The sequence below is a fragment of the Tachyglossus aculeatus genome, chromosome 10, assembly GCF_015852505.1.
Source record: "Tachyglossus aculeatus isolate mTacAcu1 chromosome 10, mTacAcu1.pri, whole genome shotgun sequence".
Classification (NCBI taxonomy): Eukaryota; Metazoa; Chordata; class Mammalia; order Monotremata; family Tachyglossidae; genus Tachyglossus; species Tachyglossus aculeatus.
In genome coordinates this window covers 48,753,670-48,779,362 of record NC_052075.1, presented here as the reverse complement: position 1 = coordinate 48,779,362, position 25,693 = coordinate 48,753,670, and the positions used below count along the sequence as shown (strand labels likewise).

The 25,693-nt window shown below is 53.0% G+C and overlaps 1 protein-coding gene across 2 annotated transcripts; it reads right to left on the bottom strand.

Annotated features, from left to right (window-relative positions):
- Nucleotides 1-352: 352 nt before the first annotated feature.
- Nucleotides 353-18,370, bottom strand: DENND11 (DENN domain containing 11). 2 transcript variants are annotated; one of them, XM_038753264.1, is made up of 9 exons: nucleotides 18,134-18,370; nucleotides 11,459-11,558; nucleotides 10,832-10,990; nucleotides 9,616-9,769; nucleotides 8,144-8,282; nucleotides 6,913-7,044; nucleotides 5,366-5,516; nucleotides 5,130-5,198; nucleotides 353-1,403 (listed from the first exon to the last, which is right to left on the bottom strand). In XM_038753264.1, exons 1-9 carry the CDS (start codon nucleotides 18,357-18,359, stop codon nucleotides 1,208-1,210), a joined length of 1,326 nt encoding a protein of 441 aa, XP_038609192.1. In that variant the 5' UTR covers nucleotides 18,360-18,370; the 3' UTR covers nucleotides 353-1,207. The 2 variants fall into 2 exon arrangements, with proteins under 2 accessions (XP_038609192.1, XP_038609193.1); XM_038753265.1 differs by having other exon boundaries at nucleotides 1,252-1,403; nucleotides 5,130-5,194.
- Between the last annotated feature and the right edge of the window lie 7,323 nt (nucleotides 18,371-25,693).

The following is a 25,693-nucleotide window of genomic DNA, read 5'->3' as shown; positions in this document are numbered from 1 at the left end:
TATAGAGACGGTCCCTACCCAACAGTGGGCCCCCAGTAAGCGCTTAGTACAGTGCTCTGCACACAGTAAGTGCTCAATATATACGACAATGAATGAATGAACGAACCGCGGTACACAGGGTGAGCGAGCGTCCGCGGGCCTGGCTGCTCCCAGCCCAACCTGCTGAAGTCTGGATGCCGACTGGAGTGGCAGTGGCCCTTTGGGGACCCCTCGCCCCCACCCCGAGTCTTGGCTTTAGTTGCCATCCCCCCTCCCAACACCAATCCGTGGCCAGAAAGCCCCTTCCCTGGCACCCTGGTACCAGTGAGGCCCAGGATGGCGCTGAGGGAGGCCAGTGTCCCTCTGGCACGCCCCGACCCCAGCAAAGCGGGGGGCACCATGACCTTCCACGACCACGGCGCCCCAACCCCGCACCCCTTTCTCCCCTGGCTGCTGGGGACTTCCCAGCTCCTGAGACCCTCTTCCTCCGGGCCGGGATCAAGGAACCCTCCTGGGCCCGGAGGGAGCAGCTGAAGGTGGCGGGATTCCTTGGCTGGGACCCCCCAACGCCAACTGTGGAACTCGGACCGCTCTCGGCTGGGCCGAACGGGGAAGTCACTCCCCGTGGGAACTCGCCACCGGTCGGAGCTGAAACTTGGGAAAACAAGAAGCGCTAAAGGGGAAATTGGAGGCTGAGGGAGCCCGCTGAACTTTGACCTCTCCTGAGTCCTAGAGAACAAGCCAGCGGACGCTCCGGCCCGCGAAGCTCGAGAAACCGGCCGGACACGGGCCGTCGGTCATCGGGAGCACCTCGGGGCCTCAGTCCGGGCTGTAGGTGATGCCCTAAACCGCTGTTGGGGGCTCCCAAGACCGACGCCGAGGGGAAATGGCTCTCCCATCAGGTATGCTGCTCCCATCCCTTCCCCGCCCTGTGCCCGCTCAGCCCTGAGCCTGCTCCCTGGACCCCCTGGAGAGGCCAGGCCTCTCCCGCCTCCACCTCCGGCCTCACAAGGGCAGACTGAAACCCAAAAGCAGTAACACAGTGCCGGGGACTGTCGGTTGCCAGAGGTCCGAACCCGGGGGGAGATCGGTGCACGGCGGGACGGGGAGGAAAATGGGTGGGAGCTCTATAAATACCTTTCTGTAGAAACCTATTAAATAAAAATGGGAGCGGTTGGTGCCGGCCCCTGGACGGTGGTGGGGTCCCATGGGGGGGGTCCCGTGTCCCCTAGGGACAGCAGGGGTTATCGATGACCAGCATGACATCGATGCCGTACACCTCCAGAAGGTCCATGAGGAAGCTCCGGTCTCCCTGGGGGTCCAGGCCCATGCCCCGGGCGTGCTCGGCCGTCAGCGTCTTATCCTGGCTCGCCGACACCTCCAGCAGAGTCTGGAATATCCGGTTGTTCTGCTCCATGAAGAAGCTGATCGGGATGGGGGCGGGAGAGGGGCCGGCCCCAGCCGGCGGCGCACAGGGAGAGAGGAGAAGGAGCCGGCTCACCAGGGACGGACCGGCCGACCAACCGACCCGTGCTGGGGGGAGCCTAGACAGGACCCCCCACCCCGGGATCCTCGGGGGTCTCTGCTGGTCTGTGCTATTTCTGTCCTATTGTACTCTCCCCAGTGCTTAGTACAGTGCTCTGCACACAGAAAGTGCTCAATATATACCAGATCTCGGGGGGCTCCGCTCATTGCGGGGAAGCCCAGACCGTAGAGCGGATGCTCGTTGTGGGCGGGGAACGTGTCCGGTTCTATAGCCCTCTCCCAAACGCTCAGTACAGCGCTCCGCACGCGGTAAGCGCTCGATAAATACGACTGAACGAATGCGTGATCGGCGGGATTTATCGGAGGCTGACTACGGCCAGAGCGCTTGGGAGAGTCACGTTCCCTGCCTATGACAAGCTGGTAAGAGCGGGGAGGACGGGTGTTGATAGAAATAAAAAAAACTGACAGTGTAGTGAGTGCCATGGGATACGACTGAATCATCATCATCATCATCAATCGTATTTATTGAGCGCTTACTATGTGCACAGCACTGTACTAAGCGCTTGGGAAGTACAAATTGACTGACTGAATGAATGAATGAGTCAGGGACCTGGGTTCCAATCCCGGCTCCACGAGGCAAGTCTCCATGTTTTGTCGTCTGTCTCCCCCTTCTAGACTGTGAGCCTGTTGCTGGGTAGGGACCGTCTCTAGATGTTGCCGACTTGTACTTCCCAAGCGCTTAGTCCAGTGCTCTGCACACAGTAAGCGCTCAATAAATATCACCAGGGGAGTAAAGTACATGGGCATGCGGCAAGATGACGTGTGAAGGTAATGGCGTGGTGGTCGCTCAGTTCGGACTCTATTACGAAGGCGGCTTTAGCCTGAACAAAATGATGGTGAGTGGCGTTGGGTTGGTTATGGGTTTGGGGGCAGTGAACCCATCCGCATAGCCATCCTTGGCTCCGCTGAAGTCCAAGGTTTTACGTATGACAGGGCTGCTGCATATGTATATATTTGTACATATCTTACTTGTACATATTTATTCTATTTATTCTATTTTGTTAATGTGTTTTGTTTTGTTGCCTGTCTCCCCCTTCTAGACTGTAAGCCCGCTGTTGGGTAGGGACCGTCTCTAGATGTTGCCAACTTGGCCTTCCCAAGCGCTTAGTCCAGTGCTCTGCACATAGTAAGCGCTCAATAAATACGATTGGATGAATGAATGAATGAATACGATTGAATGAATGAATGAATGAGGATGGTGGGCCCAGCCTGGGACCTGAGGGAAGGGGGGAACTAAAAGCACTTTCCCCAAGCCTACTGGGACCGCAGGGACGGGGGGCAATGGGGAAAGCAGCCCCCACTCAGAGCTCCCGGGATGACGAGACCAGGGATCCGCCTAGCTAGCTCTCTTCCTCCCTTCAAAGCCCTACTGAGAGCTCACCTCCTCCAGGAGGCCTTCCCACACTGAGCCCTTTTTCCTCTCCTCCTCCCCATCCCCCCCGCCCTACCTCCTTCCCCTCCCCACAGCACCTGTATATATGTTTGTATAGATTTATGACTCTATTTTACTTGTACATATTTACTATTCTATTTATTTTGTTAATGATGTGCATCTAGCTTTACTTCTATTTATTCTGATGACTTGGCACCTGTCCACATTTTGTTTTGTTGTCTGCCTCCCCCTTCTAGACTGTGAGCCCATTGTTGGGCAGGGGCCGTCTCTATATGTGGCCGACTTGCAATTCCCAAGCGCTTAGTACAGTGCTCTGCACCCAGTAAGAGCTCAATAAATACGATTGAATGAATGAATGAACCTAGTGAAAGAGCACAGTTCTAGGATTCTAATCCCAGCTCTGCCACTTGTCCGTTGTGTGACCTTGGACAAGTCACCTCCCTTCACTGTGCCTCTGGAAAATGGGGATTACGACTGTGAGCCCCACTTGGGAATGGTCCGCGTCCAACCTGATTATCTTGTATCCACCCTTCTGCTTAGAACAGTGCCTGGCACTTGGTAAGAGCTGAACAACTACCATTTGAAAAAAAAAACATAATAATAGTCATGGTATTTAGCAAGCACTTACTAAGCTCGTTTTGGGCAGGGAATGTGTCTGTCTATCGTACTCTCCCAAGCATTTGGTAATAATAATGATGGCATTTATTAAGCGCTTACTATGTGCAAAGCACTGTTCTAAGCGCTGGGGAGGTTAAAAGGTGATCGGGTTGTCCCACCGGGGGGCTCACAGTCTTAATCCCCATTTTTACAGATGAGGTAACTGAGGCACAGAGAAGTGACTTGCCCAAAGTCACACAGCTGACAATTGGCGGAGCCGGGATTTGAACCCATGACCTCTGACTCCAAAGCCCGGGCTCTTTCATTCATTCATTCAATGGCATTTATTGAGCGCTTACTGTGTGCAGAGCACTGTACTAAGCGCTTGGGAAGTACAAGTTGGCAACATATAGGGATGGTCCCTACCCAACCGTGGGCTCACAGCCTAGAATAATAATTTCCACTGAGCCACGCTGCTTCTCAATGCTTTGCATACTGTTTGCACTCAAAAAACTGAATGACTGAATGAATGAAAGCCATCCCAGTCCCTTAATCTAAGTTCCTTAGGCTGTGACCCCCATTTTAGGACGGGGACTGGGTTTCCTCTGATCGTACGGTATCGGCCCCAGTGCTCAGCATTATATGCATCTAATGAATATCACCCCATTACTGCATCAGCCTTCTCTCTGATCTCCCATCCTCGTGTCTCTCCCCACTTCAATCCATACTTCATGCTGCTGCCCGGATTGTCTTTGTCCAGAATCGCTCTGGGCATGTTACTCCCCTTCTCAAAAATCTCCAGTGGCTACCAATCAATCTGCGCATCAGGCAGAAACTCCTCACCCCGGGCTTCAAGGCTGTCCATCCCCTCGCCCCCTCCTACCTCACCTCCCTTCTCTCCTTGTCCAGCCCAGCCCACACCCTCTGCTCCTCCGCTGCTAATCTCCTCACCGTCCCTCGTTCTCGCCCGTCCCGCCATCGACCCCCGGCCCACGTCCTCCCCCTGGCCTGGAATGCCCTCCCTCTGCCCATCCGCCAAGCACGCTCTCTTCCTCCCTTCAAGGCCCTACTGAGAGCTCACCTCCTCCAGGAGGCCTTCCCACACTGAGCCCCTTCCTTCCTCTCCCCCTCGTCCCCCTCTCCATCCCCCCCATCTTACCTCCTTCCCTTCCCCACAGCACTGTATATTTGTTTATGTTTGTACATATTTATTACTCTATTTTACTTGCACATATCTATTCTACTCATTTTATTTTGTTACTATGTCTGGTTTTGTTCTCTGTCTCCCCCTTTTAGACTGTGAGCCCACTGTTGGGTAGGGACCGTCTCTATATGTTGCCAACTTGGACTTCCCAAGCGCTTAGTCCAGTGCTCTGCACACAGTAAGCGCTCAATAAATACGATTGATGATGATGATGATGATGATGACTACGATCATGACTGTGAAGACGATCAGACTGGACACCTCATCTTTCCCCTCCTTCAGAATCCGGTTCGGGCCCGGCCGTGGCTAGCTAAAAAGTTGCTGGGTCCAGGCGGGGCGGGGGGCCGTCCCCCGGGATCCCGAGGGGCTCCCCGAGTCTCTGAGGCGCCGGGGAGCGGGGTGGGTACTCACAGGATGAAGAGATCCTCTTCGCAGGAGGTGCTGTCTTCTCCCACCTCCTGGGAATAGAGCAACATCTGCCTGGGGGCAGGGGGACTAGTCAAACCCAGCCCTCCGGCTCCTCCATCCCAGATCCTGGGAGCAGCCGGGGGGGACCCACCGCCCCCCAGAAGACCACCGGCACGGGATGTCCTCTTCCCCCCAGCCCAGACCCCCGGGGGTCCTCGCCCACCCCCGTCTCCAACCACCTCTGGTCGTTGAGCCGCCGGTATTTCTCCTTGTCGGCGCCGTTGACCTTCAGCAGGGGCTGCAGATGCTCGTGGTGCGTCCTCACGTTCTGGTTGTCCACGTAGACGTCGTACAGATCCCGCTTCTCCTCGAAGATCTTCTCCGTCGTGCCTGCCGGAAGCCAGCTCTGGGTCACCCCGCGCTCCGGCCGCGGAGGGACCGGGTCAGTGCGACGGGGGTGGGACAATAATAATAATAATAATAATAATAATGGCATTTATTAAGCGCTTACTATGTGCAAAGCACTGTTCTAAGCGCTGGGGAGGTTACGAGGTGATCAGGTTGCCCCAGGGGGGCTCACAGTCTTAATCCCCGTTTTATAGATGAGTTAACTGAGGCCCAGAGAATAATAATAATAATAATGGTGTTTGTTAAGCGCTTACTATTTGTGAAGCACTGTTCTAAGTGCTGGGGGTGGATATGAGGTGATCAGGTTGTCCCACGGGGGGCTCACAGTCTTAATCCCCATTTTACAGATGAGTTAACTGAGGCCCAGAGAATAATAATAATGGTAGTGGTATTAAGCGCTTACTATGTGTGAAGCACTGTTCTAAGCGCTGGGGGTGGATATGAGGTGATCAGGTTGTCCCACGGCGGGCTCACAGTCTTAATCCCCATTTTACAGATGAGTTAACTGAGGCCCAGAGAATAATAATAATGGTAGTGGTATACGATTAAATATGATTAAATAAATACGATTGATGATGAATGATGATGAATAATAATAATGGTGGTATTTGTTAAGTGCTTACTATGTGCGAAGCACTGTTCTAAGCGCTGGGGGGGATACGAGGTGATCGGGTTGTCCCATGGGGGGCTCACAGTCTTAATCCCCATTTTACAGATGAGTTAACTGAGGCCCAGAGAATAATAATAATGGTGGTGGTCTTTGTTAAGCACTTACTATGTGTGAAGCACTGTTCTAAGCGCTGGGGGGGATATGAGGTGATCAGGTTGTCCCACAGGGGGCTCACAGTCTTAATCCCCATTTTACAGATGAAGGAACTGAGGCCCAGAGAAGTTAAGTGACTTGCCCAAAGTCACACAGCTGACAATTGGCGGAGCCGGGATTCGAACCCATGAACTCTGACTCCAAATCAATCAATCATATTTATTGAGCACTTACTGTGGGCAGAGCACTGTACTAAGCGCTTGGGAAGTGCAAGTTGGCAACATATAGAGACAGTCCCTACCCAACAGTGGGCTCACAGTCTAGAAGGGGGAGACAGAGAGCAAAACCAAACATATTAACAAAATAAAATAAATAGAATAGATATGTACAAAGCCCGGGCTCTTTCCACTGAGCCACGCTGCGGATTCCAGCTTCTCGGGGCCCCGTCCGGTCCAGCACGGTTACCCCGGAAACGGCCCGATCAGAGCCCGGTTTAGGTCCCCGGGCCCCCGACGTCGGCGGGATGGAGCCGGCTTGGCCCAAGGGGGTAGTGGGCGCAGATGCTAGGGATGGGGGGGGAAGGGGCACGTCTAAGGGGAGCGACTCGGTACTCACAGGCCACATAGGAACCTTGGGTCTGCAGGCTGTCGATGTCGGCCACGTTCACGTAGAAGAAGGGCTTGGAGTCAGGCACGGTGCCCCCGACCCCAGGCAGAGACACGTTGGCCAAGCAGCAGCAGCAGTACACTGCAGACGTGGGGCGGGGACCGTCAGCCAACTGGGGGGCCTGACGCCCTCCTGCCCCCCAACCATTTCGGGGGGCCGGAGGGGAGGGGGTCGGCCTGCCTGGCGGCTCTTCCTGACTAGACTAGGGGAAGCAGCGGGGCTCGGTGGAGAGAGCCCGGGCTTTGGAGTCAGAGGTCGTGGGTTCAAATCCCGGCTCCGCCACGTATCCGCTGTGTGACCTTGGGCAAGTCACTTCTCTGAGCCTCAGTTAACCTCATCTGGAAAATGGGGATGAAGCCTGTGAGCCTCACGTGGGACAACTTGATCACCTTGTATCCCCCCTCCAGCGCTTAGAACAGTACTTTGCACATAGTAAGTGCTTAACAAATGCCATCATTATTATTATTATAGATGTCGCAGAATCCCCAGGGCTCAGATTCCCATGGACCATCGACCTTTAGCAGTCCAGGGAGGTATAAGAGGTCAGGGGCAATGATAATAATAATAATAATGGCATTTATTAAGCGCTTACTATGTGCAAAGCACCGTTCTAAGCGCTGGGGAGGTTACAAGGTGCTCAGGTTGTCCCACGGTGGGGTCACAGTCTTAGTCCCCATTTTCCAGATGAGGGAAATGAGGCCTAGAGAAGCGAAGCGACTTCCCCAAAGTCACACAGCTGACAGTTGGCGGAGCCGGGACTGAACCCATGACCTCTGACTCCAAAGCCCGGGCTCTTTCCACCGAGCCACACTGCTTCTCAGCGTGGGAGGGGGTAGAGGCGGGAGGGGGCAAGGAAGGGAAGGGTGGTTTGTGGAGCTATTCCCACCCCCTCCCGCATTTAGCTGGCACATTCCGGGCGTGCTCCGAGCCCGGATTCCCCACTCAGAGCCGGGGGAGCCCAGAAAGGCGGTGGCCCTCAGTGCCAGGAACGGAGTCTCAGGCGTCTAGCCTGGCAGTCCAGAGCTCCTGGCACCAGCCTCAACTTCCTCACCAGCTGCTGCTGCTGCTGCAGAGGCCCGGTTCCCCCTCCTCTTGGCCAGGGCCCCTGGGCTCTCCCCAGATGCCCCGTCCGGTCCCTCCCTCCCTCCCTCCCTCTGTCCGTCCAGCCGGCGGCAATCACCTCGGTAGCACACCACTCCCACGGGTGGGGGCGAGAAGATGAGGATGCGTTTGCGGAGCAGGGCAAACTTCCAGAGGACCAGGATCTGCTCCCCGAAGAACTTGATGAACTGGGACATGCAGCCGGCCGGGTGGGTGATCTGGCCAGGTAGAGGAGATTCATTCATTCATTCATTCTTATTGAGCGCTTACTGTCGGCAGAGCGCTGTACTAAGCGCTTGGGAAGTCCAAGTTGGCAACATATAGAGACGGTCCCTACCTAACAACGGGCTCATAGTCTAGAAGACGCAGGGCATCGAGCTGGGAGATCCTGCAGACTCTCCTCCAGCCCCTGCACCTCCTCCCCCCAAACCCAACACCCCCTACGCCCCACTTTGTTCTAGGCTCGGATGCACACGAGGCCGGCCGGGGCAGAAAGGTGAGCGAGAGAGCCTCAACCATCTATTTGCGGCCTACCAGCGCTTAGAACAGTGCTCTGCACGTAGTAAACACTTAGCAAATGCTATCAGTATTATTATTATGATTAGTGGAAGGAGCCTGGGCATCAGGGGACCTGGGTTCTCATCCCAGCTCCACCACTTCCCTGCGGCATGACCTCAGGCAAGTCACTTGGCTGCTCTGGGCCTCAGTACTCCCATCTATAAAATGGGAATTCGATACCTCTTCTCCCTCCCCCTTAGAACGTGAACCACATGTGGGACAGGGACTGTGTCCATCCTGATGATTTTGGATCTACCCTAGGGCTTAGAAGAGTGCTTGGCACCTAGTAAGCACCTCTCCCCCTCATCCCCCTCTCCATCCCCCCACATCTAACCTCCTTCCCTTCCCCACAGCACCTATATGTATATATGTTTGTACATATTTATTACTCTATTTATTTATTTATTTTACTTGTACATATCTATTCTATTTATTTTATTTTGTTAGTATGTTTGGTTTTGTTCTCTCTCTCCCCCTTTTAGACTGTGAGCCCACTGTTGGGTAGGGACTGTCTCTATATGTTGCCAACTTGTACTTCCCAAGCGCTTAGTACAGTGCTCTGCACACAGTAAGCGCTCAATAAATACGATTGATTGATTGATTAACAAATAGCACCACTGCTATTACTACGCTGATCCAGTCTGGTTCACGACAGACCCCAGAGGGCGGAGATAACAATAATAATAATACTAATGATGATGGCATTTGTTAAGCGCTTACTATTCGCAAGGCACTGTTCTAAGGGCTGGGGGGATACAAGGTGATCACGTTGTCCCACGTGGGGGCTCACAGTCTTAATCCCCATTTTTTACAGGTGAGGGAACTGAGGCCCAGACAAGTGAAGTGACTTGCCCGAAGTCACACAGCTGACAATTGGTGGAACCGGGATTTGAACCCACGAGCTCTGACTCCGAAGCCCGGGCTCTTTCCACTGAGCCACGCTGGAGCCTCCCCAACAGACATTCCCGGGGGCAGTGGTGACGGGACCCTCACCTTCATCTCTGGGTACATGTATCTGTGGATGGAGGGGAGCCAGTGGACGGGTTGCCGGGAGTTCAGGGCGTCCTTGCCCACGGGGAGCACGCCTTTCTTGTCTTCGTAGAAAGCGGCCAGGTGAGAGTAGTATCCGGGCGTCTCCAGCTGGTGTCTGCACAGCATACAAGGTGACAACCCCTGCCCCCGCCCCAGCCGGCCCAGTGGCCACCAGCGATCTCCGGGGCAGGGTGGGAGGCGTCCCCGGGTTCGCCCCAGGCCCTCACGGCTCTTTGGGAAGGCCGAGCCTCCTTTTTCCTGACAGTCACTGCTGGCAGGGGCAGGAGCCTGCCCAGTGGACCGTCTCTATATGTTGCCAACTTGTACTTCCCAAGCGCTTAGGACAGTGCTCTGCACACAGTAAGTGCTCAATAAATACGATTGAATGAATCAATGAAAATTGGCAGAGGGGGCAGGGGTGAAGCTTGCAGCCACCATCCTTCCCAGAAGTAACTCTGGACCTCTCAGGGGGGATGGGGACTGTGACTGTGAACCCATTGTTGGGAAGGGACCGTCTCTATATGTTGCCAACTTGTACTTCCCAAGTGCTTAGTACAGTGCTCTGCACACAGTAAGCGTTCAATTAATATGAATGAATGAATGAACGAATGGGGGCACGGACACGGATTAGCCTCACTCCTGCCAAGACCATCCCTTCCCTTCCCAGACCGGATGCTTTGGCGAGTTACCACTGCCCTAAAGCACTTAGAACGCTTAGAACAGTGCTTTGCACGCTTAATAAATGCCATCATTATTATTAAAGGACCTCCTGAAATCATCAAAACCCTGGGATGGGCAAATACCATTATTACCATTATTGCTATTATAATTATCATCATCAATAAAGACTTTCTAGCAAGTTCATGTGTCTTAAGGGACAAAGAGACCAATGGCCCCATCCCTGCCCTCAGAAGATGCCATTCCCGGGAAGAGGCCATGCCCCAATGCCCTGGGCCCAAGGGTCAGCACGGGGAGGGCTGGGCTAGCTCAAAGTGCCCTCCCAGCTGGCGACGGGAAGGGGCACCCTCAGAAACCGGAGTGGGGAGGGTGGTGGGAGACAGAGAGAGAAAGAATATCTAGAATCTGGGGAGGTGGTGACCCCAGGATGGACAAGGGGTGTCAGGTGGAGGATGGATGTGTGCCCCTGTTACACGCACAAATGCGCGAGGCTGCTTACCGAACTTGGTTCTCCAAGAAGTGCATGTAACGGTAGAGCAGGGTGTAGGAAGGAGACAGAACGCCCACAGACTTCATGCGGGCACCGCGCTCCAGCTCGCTCTCCACGGGCATGTTGGCGAAGCAGGCCAGGCCGAAGAAGGCCCCTTTTCGGAAGTATCTGGGGACCGAACCGCGGATGGTCACGAGGGGCGGGACCGTGGGATAGTCGTCGGGCCGGACACGGGGATGGGCCGGAGGAGAAGCCCCAGACAGGTGGAGGCAAGCTTCCGCAGTGGGAACGCCTCCCGGGGGCGGGAGGAAACTGCTTCCAGGGTTGCCCTGGATTGACTTCTGGCATCCCCCTGCCCCGTCTTGTCTGCCTTGAGGCCGCAGCAATTGTCCCTCCAGCACGAACTTCTGATCCAGTGCGTGGAGGAGAGGAGCAAGAGACAAGGAACAGCCCACCTCCGGCTGAAACTCCCTCTCTTCGGGACCCCCGCTTCCTCAGGTGCCCAAACCATCCCAGGGAGGTTGGCGGGGACCGGATGGGTGAAGGGCTCGGCCTTCCTTTATTCCAAGAGAATGGGAGGACATGGGGGTGGGGGAAGGGAAGAGGGGGAGCAGAGGGAGCTGAATACGTACTCACATGAAATCTGACTGGATTTTGTGGGACCCGCTGGCCATGGATTTGAACTCGACTCCTTCCAAGTCAATATCTTGGGGCAAGCACCACTCCACCATGTTGCCTGGGGGGGGAGAAGGGCCCGGCTCAGGTGGGGCCACCGTTCCCCGGGGCAGCCAGCCTGGAAAGGCCCAGGCGACGGGGGTCGGAGCGACTCCCCTGCCCCCGGTTGCCCTGGGCACGCGGTGTGGGAAGCCAAGGTGGGCAGGAGGCGGGGGCAGGTCTCTATAGCAACAGATGCTCACTGGCCGCCACAAATGGACACATGCCAGGAAAACCACAAGCCACAGCTGATGAGTCACGGGGAGCGGCGGGCAGCTGTGGCCACTGCAGTGACTGCCGCTGACCCCTCGCTGCCCCCCTCCCTGCTGCCAGCTTCACCTGCATCAGACTGCCGCTCTCCCCACCTTCAAAGCCCTCCTGAAAGGCCATCTCCTCCAGAAAGCCTTCCCTGACTAATCTCTTACTAAGTATAAGGATCTGTAATTAAGTGCTGTGTGGCTATCAGTGTCCTTGGGGGTATGGACTTAAATGCATGGGTGATGCAGAAGGGAAGGAGAGCTACTGGGAGCTCACCTCCTCCAGGAGGCTTTCCCAGACTGAGCCCCCTCCTTCCTCTCCCCCTCCCCACCCCCCAGCCCTACCTCCTTCCCCTCCCCACAGCACCTGTATATATGTTTGGGCAGATTTATTACTCTATTTTACTTGTACATATTTACTATTCTATTTATTTCATTAATAAGTTTTGTGGTCTGTTTCCCCCTTCTAGACTGTGAGCCCACTGTTGGGTAGGGACTGTCTCTATATGTTGCCAACTTGTACTTCCCAAGCGCTTAGTACAGTGCCCTGCACACAGTAAGCACTCAATAAATGATTGATTGATTGATTACTCTATTTTACTTGTACATATTTACTATTCTATTTATTTTATTAATATCTTTTGTTTTGTGGTCTGTCTCCCCCTTCTAGACTGTGAGCCTGCTGTTGGGTAGCGACCATCCCTATGTGTTGCCAACTTGTACTTCCCAAGCGCTTAGTACAGTGCTCTGCACACAGTAAGCGCTCAATAAATACGATTGATTACTCTATTTTACTTATACATATTTACTATTCTATTTATTTTATTAATATCTTTTGTGGTTTTTCTCCCCCTTCTAGACTGTGAGCCCGCTGTTGGGTAGCGACCATCCCTATGTGTTGCCAACTTGTACTTCCCAAGCGCTTAGTCCAGTGCTCTGCACACAGTAAGCGCTCAATAAATACGGTTGAATGAATGAGGGAGAACTCGGTGGGGAGGTGAGAGATTACTCACGGAAGGCTTTCTGGAGGAGAGGGCAGGTAAGTAGGGCTTTGCAGATGGGAGAATGGAGTCTGTTAGATATGAAGGGGAAGGTCGTGAGCACGGGATCGACAATAAGAGGCGAGATGGAGACATGGGGAGTAGGTTGGTATGAGAGGAGTGAAGTTTGTGGGCTGGTTTGGATGGGGAAAAGAGGCTAAGGAGGAGGGAGGAAGAGCTGATTGAATGAGAAGCAGTGCGGCCTAGTGGAAAGAGCACAAGCCTGGGGGTCAGAGGACTTAGGTTCTAATCTCTGCTTTGCCAACTGTTAACTGGCTGACCTTGGGTAAGTCACTTTTAACTTCTCTGTGCCTCAGTTACCTCACCTGTAAAACAGGAATTAAGACTGAGAGCCCTATGTAAGACAGGGACTCTGTCCATCCTGATTATCTTATATCCCCCTTCTAGACTGTGAGCCCACTGTGGGGAGGGCCCATCTCTATATGTTGCCAACTTGTACTTCCCAAGCGCTTAGTATAGTGCTCTGCACACAGTAAGTGCTCAATAAATGATTGAATGAATGAATATCTACCCCAGTGCTTACTACAGTGCCTGACACATAATAAGCGCTCGACAAATAACATAGAAAACGATGCCTCACAGCTGACGGTAAGGAGTTTCCGCTGGACGCGGAGATGGGTGTACAGCCATTGAAGGTTTTTCAGAAGCAGGGAGAAGCGGACTAAACTTTTTTTTTTATAAAAACGATTTGGGCAGCCGAGTAAAATATGGACTGGAGATGGGGAGGGCCTGGAGGCAAGGAGGCTTGATGAAGTAGTCAAGTAGACTTCTACACTGTGAGCCTGCTGTTGCGTAGGGACCGTCTCTATATGTTGCCAACTTGTACTTCCCAAGCGCTCAGTACAGTGCTCTGCACACAGTAAGTGCTCAATAAATATGAATGAATGAATGAATGAATGAATGAATGAATGAAAGAGCCCAGGCTTTGGAGTCAGAGGTCAGGGATTCAAATCCCAGCTCCGTCAACCGTCACCTGTGTGACTTTGGGCAAGTCACCTTCTCTGGGCCTCAGTGACCTCATCTGTAAAATGGGGATTAAGACTGTGAGCCCCACCGGGGACAACCTGATCACCTTGTAACCTCCCCAGCGCTTAGAACAGTGCTTTGCACATAGTAAGCGCTTAATAAATGCCATCCTCATCATCATCAAGGCTGGATATGACAGACACTCGGACTGGAGAGGAAGCAGTTGGATGGAGAAGGTCAGAGTCTGAGATGTAGTGAAGACAGAACCTACAGGATTGGGCCACTGACTTAAATATAACCTTGATTTAGGGTTCATCCTCGATTCCTCACTGCCCTTTCGCTCTCACATCCCTTTTACTGCTACGCCCTACTGGTTCTTCCTCTACAACATTCCCCACTTTCGCCCCTTCCTCACCACCCAAACAGTCACCGCTCAAGTCCGAGCTCCTGTCACACTGATTTGGCCTCCTCGCTGGTCTCCCTGCCTCCAGCCTCGTCCCGCTTCAAGCTACAGTCCCCCCTGCTCCACAAATCACCTTCGTTCAAACTACAATCTCTCCCCACCTCTCCCGTTTTGCCCCATGGCATCAGTGACCCGGATTTCAGCTCCTGGTTCCTTTGTTTATTTAATTCAAGATAAACACGGCATTCAGGTAAAGTCAAGCGACAGTTCTGGCAACCAAGTCCCCCCTAGAAAACTCTTAGCTATAAGGGGGCGGGGGTGTGTGTGGCTTTCCTGTCTGTATCAGTAGTCACAGTATTGATTATGCGCTTACTGTGGGCAAAGCGCTGTTCTAAGCGCTAGGAAAAAGTACATGGGTGTGGGATTCAGGTACCCCAAGAGGTTCGCTGTCAAAGAATAAAGGGGGAGCTTCACGGCCTCCCTCGGCCACGTGAGCATGAGCTAGTCCAGTCCTTGGGATGTTCTCCTAAATGTCTAGCCTCAACTTGTGCCCAGGCTCCAAATAAATCTGTCGGTATGTCCTGAATATATAAGCTAGTCGATTTATACGCTCCCCAGCTCAGGCTGAGACGCCCTGACTCACTTAGCGACTCCGGGGCTAGAGTCCCTCCCTCCGGGGCTCCGACTGGGGCTCCCAGTCCGGCGAGTTCAGTGGAATCCATTCATTCATTCAATAATATTTATTGAGCACTTACTGTGTGCAGAGCACTGTACTAAGCGCTTGGTAAGTCCAAGTTGGCAACATATAGATGGTCCCTACCCAACAGTGGGCTCACAGGCTAGAATCCACCGGCTCAGAGTCCGGCTGGAGCCCAGGGAAAGTGTCGCCACGCCCGAGAGACACCTGACGGGAAATAAAGTGGTGAAAGGAGAGGGCCTTGAGCAATCCAGTCATCGGGCCTTCTGGCTTCAACACTTTCAAGTAAACATCCTCATAGCCCGTCCCCTCCTCCGGACCGGGGCGGGGACCACACCGATCCTGGGGATGGGCTGGCCCCTCTGCACCTGGGAGCTCTGGTCCTGTATTATCCAACTTGTACTTCCCAAGCGCTGAGTCCAGTGCTCTGCACACAGTAAGCACTCAATACGACTGATTGATTGATTGAGAGCGGGGCGTTCTGGGAGAGATGTGTCAGTGGTGTCGCTACGGTGTCGACCGCACGAGACAACAACAACCGTGTGCAGAAGTATCATAAAACAGAGTTCTCTGTCCACAAGGAGCTTTCATGCGAGAGGGGAAGGCAGACGGCAAAATAACTTATGCATAGGTATAAAAGTGACGTGGGGCGGAGGGTGGGCTGAGTGTCAAGCGCTTAAATGGTACCCGGCTCCGCCGACTGTCAGGTGTGTGACTTTGGGCAAGTCACTTGACTTCTCTGGGCCTCAGTTACCTCATCTGGGAGATGGGGATGAAGACTGTGAGCCCCCCGTGGGACAACCTGATCACCTTGTAACCTCCCCAGCGCTTAGACCAGTGCTTTGCACATAGTAAGCGCTTAATAAATGCCATTATTATTATTATTATTATTATTATTATTATTATTCTCTGGGCCTCAAGTTACCTCATCTGTAAAAATGGGGATTGAGACTCTGAGCCCCGCATGGGACAGAGACTTAATTTGCGTGTATCCACCCCAGCGTTTAGTACAGTGCCTGGCACATAGTACGTGCTTAACAAATACCATTATTATTATTACGCCGGGGCCATCTTCCCGCTCGCTAATGAGAGCTCACATCAGTGATCTTGTCTAGCAGTCTCCCTTGGAGACCCTCAAAACCGAGTGGTTTTTTTTTTTGTTTAGTGGGGCTGATCAAGGAGACACTAAAGACCTCGGTTCTGATGGGCTGTGAGCCCGTTGTTGGGTAGGGACCGTCTCTATATGTTGCCGACTTGTACTTCCCAAGCGCTTAGTCCAGTGCTCTGCACACAGTAAGCGCTCCATAAATACGATGGAATAAATGGATGAATGAATGGCCCTGCTTTTTCTTTCTTCCCTACCCTGGGGGCTCTGGGGCTCAGAGGCCACCTGGCCTCGGTTTAGCTCCACCCAAGAGTGGGCACCCTCAGGGAGTCAACAAGCGGGCCACGCTGGGATTGGGCTCGGCCTCCCTGCTCCTGCCGGAGCCCCCCAGTCTCGGCCCAAGGGGCAGGAATGAAACTGGGAAAGGCCCTGGACTGGGTTGGAAGTCAAAGATTTGGGATTTCCCGGGGGGCAGTCTGGTTCAGGGGGCAGGAACCCGCGGGGCTGCCTGTCTGGAAGGAAGAACTTGTAGCCATGCCGAAACTTGGCGGGTGCCACTGTCTCTGTTCCGGTAATAATAATAATAATGGCATTTATTAAGCGCTTACTATGTGCAAAGCACTGTTCTAAGCGCTGGGGAGGTTACAAGGCGATCAGGTTGTCCCACAGGGGGCTCACAGTCTTCATCCCCATTTTATAGATGAGGTAACTGAGGCCCAGAGAAGTGAAGTGACTTGCCCAAAGTCACACAGCTGACAATTGGCGGAGCTGGGATTCGAACCCGTGACCTCGGACTCCAAAGCCCGGGCTCTTTCCACTGAGTCACGCTGCTTCTCTAAGGTCTGTCCGTCCCTCTTCCTGAAGCCTCCAGCCTGGGCACCGGTGGGCACGGTGAGCGCACTGGGGAGGGCAAAGGCGATGAGGAGCGGGGCCGGGCTGCTGAGAGCGATGGGATTCATTCAGTCGTATTTACTGAGCGCTTACTGTGTGCAGAGCACTGTACTAAGCGCTTGGGACGTACAAGTCGGCAACATATAGAGACGGTCCCTACCTAACAAAGGGCTCGTAACTGAATGGCCGGCCCTGGCCACCCCGGAGGGCTCACTTACACCAGACCTGCAGGGGCATTGTCCAGCCAGATCATTCATTCTTTCGATCGTATTTATTGAGCGCTTACTGTGTGCAGAGCACTGTACTAAGCGCTTGGGAAGTCCAAGTCGGCAACATAGAGAGACGGCCCCTACCCAACAACGGGCTCACAGTCTAGAAGGGGGAGACAGACAACAAAACAAAACATGTGGACAGGTGTCAAGTTGTAACTGAATGGCCGGCCCTGCCACTTACACCAGACCTGCGGGGGCATCGTCCAGCCAGATCATTCATTCATTCGATCATATTTATTGAGCACTTACTGTGTGCAGAGCACTGTACTAAGCGCTTGGGAAGTACAAGTTGGCAACATATGGGGATGGTTCCTACCCAACAGCGGGCAGTGTGCAGAGTGCTGTACTAAGTGCTTGGAAAGCAGCAGGGAGCAAAAGAGGGGCAATCCCTGCCCACACTGAGCTTACACTCTAGATGGGAGAGGGGAGACTGGCATCAAAACAAGTCAACAGGCGTCAATATAAATAAGTAGAATTACAGATCCGTAGATGGGGACCGTGACTGTGAGCCCGCTGTTGCGTAGGGACCTTCTCTATATGTTGCCAACTTGTACTTCCCAAGCGCTTAGTCCAGTGCTCTGCACACAGTAAGCGCTCAATAAATACGATTGAATGAATGGGGATGGACCCTGGCAGGCCAGCGGCCTGCGGGGCCCTAGGGGTCAGGGGGAAACAAGTGTGGCTGAGTGGAAAGAGCCCAGGCTTTGGAGTCAGAGGTCATGGGTTCGAATTCCGGCTCCGCCACCTGTCAGCTGTGTGACTTGGGGCAAGTCACTTCACTTCTCTGGGCCTCAGTGACTTCATCTGTCTGTGAGCCCCATGTGGGTCAACCTGATCACTTTGTAAGCTCCCCGGCGCCTAGAACAGTGCTTTGCACATAGTAAGCGCTGAATAGCTGCCCTCATTCTTCTGATTAGGGGTCGCTTGCGGCCGGCAGGGGCTTACCGGTGCGGGGATCGAAGGTGACGACGAAGACGGCGACGATGTGGTCCTCCTCCTCCTCGTCCTCCTGGTCCCCCCGGTCCCCCTGCTCGTCCTCCTGCTGCTCCGGGCGGCCCTCCCGGTTGCCGTGCTGGGGCTGTGCGGCACGCTGCGCGACACGCTGCGGCGGGGACACGGCGGGGCCCTCGGCCCAGCAAAGCAGCGGAGCCTCGTCTCCCTGCTCCACCATGGCGACAGAAGGCCACGGACACCAGGGACCGGGCCAGGGAGCGGGCCAGGGCCAGGCCGGCCTGCCTGCCTTCCTGCCTTCCTTTTCGGCCCCCGCACCTTCCTCCTCCGCCTTTCCCGTCCCACCTCCCTCCTTTCTCTGCCCCTTCTCCCCCGCCCCCTTCTCTCCCTTCCTCCCTTCCTCCCTCCCGCTTCCCCTTTCCCCGCCCCCGTCTTTCCTCCCTCCCTCTTCTCTTTTCTCCTCCTCCTCCAGCCCTCTTCCTCTCCGCCTTCCCCCTCCGTTAGCCCCCTTCCTCCCTCTTCTCCTTCCCCCTCCTCCTCTAGCCCCCTTCCTCCCTCCCTCTTCTTTCTCCTCCTCCTCTAGCCCTATTCCTCTGTTCCTCTCCTCCTTCCCCCTCCTCCTCTAGCCCCCTTCCCCCCCCTCCTCTAGTCCCCTTCCTCCCTCCCTCTTCTTTCTCCTCCTCCTCTAGCCCTTTTCCTCTGTTCCTCTCCTCCTTCCCCCTCCTCCTCCAGCCCCCTTCCTCCCTCTCCTCCTTCCCCCTCCTCCTCCAGCCCCCTTCCTCCCTCTTCTCCTTTCTCCTCCTCCTCTAGCCCACTTCCTCTCTTCCTCTCCTCCTTCTCCCTCCTCTAGCCTCCTTCATCTCTCCCTCTTCTCCTACCCCCTCTTCTAGCTCCCTTCCTCCCTTCCTCTCCTCCTTCTCCCTCCTCTAGCCCCCTTCCACCCTCCCTCTTCTCCTTCCCTCTCTAGCCCCCTTCCTTCCTCCCTCCCTCTTCTCCTTTCTCCTCCTCCTCTAGCCCTCTTCCTCTCCTCCTTCCCCCTCCTCTAGTCCCCTTCCTCCCTCTTCCCCTTCCCCTCCTCCTCTAGTCCCCTTCCTCCCTCTTCTCCTTCCCCCTCCTCCTCTAGCCCACTTTCTCTCTTCCTCTCCTCCTTCTCCCTCCTCTAGCCCCCTTCCTCCCTGTTCTAGCCCCCTTCATCTCTCCCTCTTCTCCTTCCCCCTCTTCTAGCTCCCTTCATCTCTCCCTCTTCTCCTTCCCCTTCCTCTAGCCCCCTTCCTCCCCCTTCCTCCTCCTCTAGCCCTCTTCCTCTTCTCCTTCCCCCACCCCTTCCTCCCTCCCTCTTCTTCCCCCTCTTCCAGCCCCCTTCATCTCTCCCTCTTCTCCTTCCCCTTCCTCTAGCCCCCTTCCTCCCCCTTCCTCCTCCTCTAGCCCTCTTCCTCTTCTCCTTCCCCCACCCCTTCCTCCCTCCCTCTTCTTCCCCCTCTTCCAGCCCCCTTCATCTCTCCCTCTTCTCCTTCCCCTACCTCTAGCCCCCTTCCACCCTCCCTCTTCTCCTTCCCCTACCTCTAGCCCCCTTCCACCCTCCCTCTTCTCCTTCCCCTTCCTCTAGCCGCCTTCCATCCTCCCTCTTCTCCTTTCCCCCCTCCAGCCCCCTTCTTCTCCCTCTTCCCCTTCCCCTAATCTGTGTTATCACTCCTCCCCTTCCCTCCCTCCCTTCATTCAGTCAATCGAGTAATGGAATCTATTGAGCGCTTACTGTGTGCAGATCACTGGACTAAACCCTGAGAGGGAACTTCTCTTTTCCCTCCCTCCCCCTTACCCATCCCCGTCCCCCAGCCAACCACCTTCCCCAGTGCCCCCTCCCCTTGCCAGGCAGGGCTGCACATCGGGAGAAACCCTAGCTGCCCAAGGTGGGGGGCATCAGGCTGGCCCTCTCTCCCCCCAAAATCCTATGTCTCCTTCCTGTCCTCGAAGGGCTGAGGGCAAATGAAATCCTCTCCAAACTGCAATCTCCAGAACCAGCCTGTCTCTAGCCCCTCCCCAATCGGATGCTGATTATTACAATTATTGTGTTATTTGTCAAGCGCTTACTAATTGATAATGTGGCAGATACATGATACGCAGACCCTGAGAGAAGCAGCGTGGCCTAGTGGGTAGAGCCTGGGCTTGGGAGTCAGAAGGACCTGGGTTCTAATCCTGCCTCTGCCACCTGTCTGCTGTGTGACCTTTGCCAAGGCACTTCGCCTCTCTGGGCCTCAGTTGCCTCATCTGTAAAATGGGGATTAAGGCTGTGAGCCCCATGAGTGACATGTTATATGTTGCCAACTTGTACTTCCCAAGCGCTTAGTACAGTGCTCTGCACACAGTAAGCGCTCAATGAATATGATTGAATGAATGAATAAATACAATTGAATGAATGAACGAATGAACATGGACTGTGTCCAACCCGATTACCTTGTATCTATTCCAGCGCTTAGCACAGTGCCTGGCACATAGTAAACACTTATCAAATACCATTAAAAAATTTTAAAAAGCCCATGAACCCCATGTGGGACAGGATCTCTGTCCAACCTGATGATCTTGCAGTGTGGCTCAGTGGAAAGAACATCGGCTTTGGAGTCAGAGGTCATGGGTTCAAATCCTGGCTCCGCCACTTAGCTGTGTGACTTTGGGCAAGTCACTTCACTTCTCTGTGCCTCAGTTACCTCATCTGGAAATTGGGATGAAGACTGTGAGCAACCCCGTGGGTCAACCTGATCACCTTGTATCCTCTCCAGCACCTAGAACAGTGCTTTTCACATGGTAAACACTATGCCATTATATATAATAAATACCATTATTATTATATTATATATAATAAATGCCATTATATTTATATATACTCCAGTACATAATTAATATAGTGCCTAGCACATAGTAGGTGCTTAAGAAATGTTGTTGTTGTCTTAAACTATCGAGTCATTTCCGACCCATAGTGACTCCACAGACACACCTCTCCCAGAACACGCCATCTCCATCTGCAATTGTTCCGGTAGTGTATCCGCGGAGTTTTCTTGCTAAAAATACAGAAGTGGTTCACCGTTGCCTTCTTCCGCTGAGTAAACTTGAATCTCCACCTTCTTTTCTCTCCCACGCCGCTGCTGCCCAGCATAGGTGAGTTTTGACTTGTAGATTGCCTTCCTTTTCATTCATTCATTCAATCGTATTTATTGAGCGCTTACTGTGTGCAGAGCACTGTACTAGGCGCTTGGGAAGTACAAGTTGGCAACATAGAGAGACGGTCTCTCGCCAGCTATTTCCCAAGCTAGGAAAATGGAATGAGCATGCCTCTACTTGACTCTTCCTCCCATAGCCGAGTGCATATAGCTCTAATTCTGTTTATTCTGACGGTTTTGACACCTGTCTACGTGTTTTGTTGTCTGTCTCCCCCTTCTAGACTGTGAGCCCGTTTTTGGGTAGGGACCGTCTCTGTATGTTGCTGACTTGTACTTCCCAAGCGCTTAGTACAGTGCTCTGCACACAGTAAGCGCTCAATAAATACGATTGAATGAATGAATGAATGGTCCCGGAAACTCTCCAGGTGCGATCCCGGGAAGGGGCTTAACAAATACCATAAGAAAATGGGACTTGAAGTCAAAGAAGAGAGAACAGGGATCGAATCCCCTTAATAATAATAATGGTATTTGTTAAGCGCTTACTATGTGCAAAGCACCGTTCTAAACGCTGGGGAGGTTACAAGGTGATCAGGTTGTCCCACGTGGGGGCTCACAGTTTTCATCCCCACTTTACAGATGAGGTCACTGAGGCCCAGAGAAGTGAAGTGACTTGCCCAAAGTCACACAGCTGACAGTTGGTGGAGCAGGGATTTGAACCCATGACCTCTGACTCCAAAGCCCGGGCTCTTTCCACTGAGCCACGCAGTCACACAACAGGCGAATCGTAGAGGGAGGATTAGAACCCAGGTCCTCTAACCCCCCCACCTGTGTTCTTTCCACTAGACCACGCTGCGATCTATGTGAGTTGCGGCTTCTTGAGAATGCAAATTCTTGAGCCTGGCCTCGTGAAACTCCTGCCCCCTATTAATTCCAGTAACTGGTTTATCTGTCAAGCAGCCTGGAAACAGAAGGTGGTGGATTGAGTGCTCATCATTATTAAATGCATTATTAATATTAGCCCTACGTGGGTTGTGGTGAGACTTTAATTAATGCATGTTTCTCCAGCCCTCTAGGGATGTTGGGAGGGGAGGCTGTGGGAAAAAGAAGAATAGTGTTATTTGTGAGCACTTACTATGTGCCAAGCACTCTACTAAGCACTAGGGGAGTTACTAATAATAATAATCATAATAATAGCATTTATTAAGCGCTTACTATGTGCAAAGCACTGTTCTAAGCGCTGGAGAGGTTACAAGGTGATGAGGTTGTCCCACGGAGGGCTCACAGTCTTCATCCCCATTTTACAGATGAGGGAACTGAGGCCCAGAGAAGTTAAGTAACATGCCCAAAGTCACCCAGCTGACAAGGGGTGGAGCCGGGATTTGAACCCATGACTTCCGACTCCAAAGCCCGGGCTCTTTCCACTGAGCCACGCTGCTTCTCTAAGCACTAGGGGAGTTAGGAGGCCTTCCCACACTGAGCCCCCTCCTTCCTCTCCCCCTCCTCCCCCTCTCCGTCCCCCCCGCCTTACCTCCTTCCCCTCCCCACAGCACCTGTATATATGTATATATGTTTGTACGGATTTATTAATCTATGTATTTATTTTATCTGTACATATCTATTCTATTTATTTTATTTTGTTAATACGTTTTGTTTTGTTCTCTGTCTCTTTTGTTCTCTGTCTCCCCCTTCTAGACCATGAGCCCGCTGTGGGGTAGGGACCGTCTCTAGATGTTGCCAACCTGGACTTCCCGAGCGCTCAGTCCAGTGCTCTGCACACAGTAAGCGCTCAATAAATACGATTGAATGAATGAATAGAAGATAAGCAGATGGGGCCCAGTCCCCATCCCACACAGGGCTGGCTGGACTGGAGAGTGGCAGCAGCTGTTTCCTCCCATAAACTAGAAAGTAATGATCCTTTTAGACTGTGAGCCCAATGTTGGGTAGGGACTGTCTCTATATGTTGCCAATTTGTACTTCCCAAGCGCTTAGTACAGTGCTCTGCACATAGTAAGCGCTCAATAAATATGATGGATTGATTGATTAATGATCACGTGAGCGAGAAGGAGGGAGAAAACCAAGTAGCCTTGGTACGGCACGAGACTTCCGCTCAAACTTTGGCAAGGAGGCAGAAAAGCGGCTAGGAGTCCAAACAGAGAGGGCGGAGAAAGGAGCCCATCCCCTGGGCCTGCTGGCCCACCAAAGATTTCTCCGTGTCACTTCCCTCAGCATGGGAAACAGAGCCCACTGTTGGGTAGGGACCATCTCTATATGTTGCCAACTTGTACTTCCCAAGCGCTTAGTCCAGTGCTCTGCACACAGTAAGCGCTCAATAAATACGATTGATTGATTGGAAAGAACACAGACCTGAGGGTCCGGAGACCTGCTATCATTATTATTATTATTCTCTGGGCCCCAGTTACCTCATCTGTAAAATGGGGATGAAGACTGGGAGCCCCCTGTGGGACAACCTGATTGCCTTGTAGCCTCCCCAGCGCTTAGAACAGTGCTTTGCACGTAGTAAGCACTTAATAAATGCCATTATTATTATTATTCTTTGTAAAATGGGGATCCAATTCTTGTTCTCCCTCCCCTTGTACTGTGATTCCCACTGTGGGACAGAGACTGTGTATGACCTGTTGATCTTGTATCTACCCCAGTGTTTAGTACAGTGCGTGGCACGGTCAGTGCTTAACCAATATTATTAGTGTTATTATTAGTATAATTATCATCCCTCTTCCCTGATTTAGGCCAGCAATGGACATTGTTCCTTCCTTGTTCCTTTGTGGTTGTTCAGTTTTCTTAGACTTTAGTGACCTGACACTTTTAGAGAACCCCAATTTCTCCGTGGCTCCCATCTATCACCACCAACGCTTTAGCCCCTGTGTGTTTGTCACTGACTAAAACTGCTCGTTTTTACCAGTTTGTCGTGGTTAGAGCACAGGCCTGTGAGTCATAATGTCCTGAGTTCTAATCCTGGCTCTGCCACCTGTCTGCTGTGTGACCTTGGGCAAGTCGCTTCACTTCTCTGTGCCTCAGTTGCCTCATTGGAAAAATATGTTTTGTTGTCCGTCTCCCCCTGTGAGCCCACTGTTGGGTAGGGACCGTCTCTATATGTTGCCGACTTGTACTTCCCAAGCGCTTAGTACGGTGCTCTGCACCCAGTAAGTGCTCAATAAATACGATTGAATGAATGAATGAATGAAAAATGGGGGTTGAAACCGTGAGCCCCACGTGGGACAGGGACTGTGTCCAACCCGATTTGCTTGTATCCACCACAGTGCTTAGTACAGTAGCGAAGCAGTGTGGTTCAGTGGCAAGAGCCCAGGCCTTCGAGTACAGACGTCAGGGGTTCGAATCCCGCTCCACCACTTGTCACCTGTGTGACCTTGGGCAAGTCACTTCACTTCTCTGTTACCTCCTCTGTAAAATGGGGATTAAGACTGTGAGCTCCACGTGGGACAACCTGATCACCTTGGAAATTCCCCAGCGCTTAGTACAGTGCTTTGCACATAGTAAGCGCTTAATACATGCCATCATTATTATTATTATTATTACAGTGCCTGGCACATAGTAAGCGCTTTACAAATACCATAATTAACCCAGGTCCCCCGACTAGACTGTGAGCCCGCTGTTGGGTAGGGACCGTCTCTATGTGTTGCCAACTTGTGCTTCCCAAGCACTTAGTAGAGTGCTCTGCACATAGTAAGCGCTCAATAAATACGATTGAAAGAATGAATGAATAATTATTATTATCTTTGTGGATCTTGCTTGCCTTTCCCCAGCCCCCAGGGGTGGAGAGAGAGAGAAGCATCGGGGGGCACAGGCAGAGCTGGTGGGGGTGGGAAGCACTAGTGGCCAAAGGGGCTGTATTGGAGACCCCTGGTCCAGGGGAATTCTGGAAAACAGAGCTCGTGCCCAGGTGATGCTCAGCTGTAATTAGAAGCTGCTCGGTGCAGAGGAGGGGCAGCTGGGGACTTATAAATGCTGTGAAGAGGCAGAGCTTCTCTGCAAGAATGGGCTTTGTGACGGAGGGTTAGGTAAAGGGGGTTTAGTCATGTGTTTATAATAATAATGATGGCATTTGTTAAGTGCTTACTATGTGCAAAGCACTGTTCTAAGTGCTGGGGAGGTTACAAGGTGATCAGGTTGTTTGGGGGAGTGGGTGTGTCGATGGAATGGGGAAGAAGTTAATTTCTGTGTCTCACTGATGTGCAGAAGGTTTAGCTTGGATGTGGGCCGAGTGGAGGGTGACCGAGTGGTTTGGGCATTTTATAAACAAAGGAGGCTTTGGGGGAGCTGGCTAGGAGGGATCACCTGAATTGAGTTGGGGACAGGGCCACCTGACTCCCTGCAGGCTAAAGCCCCGTTGTTCCCCTGTCCCTGCCTCAGAGTAAACAGGAGA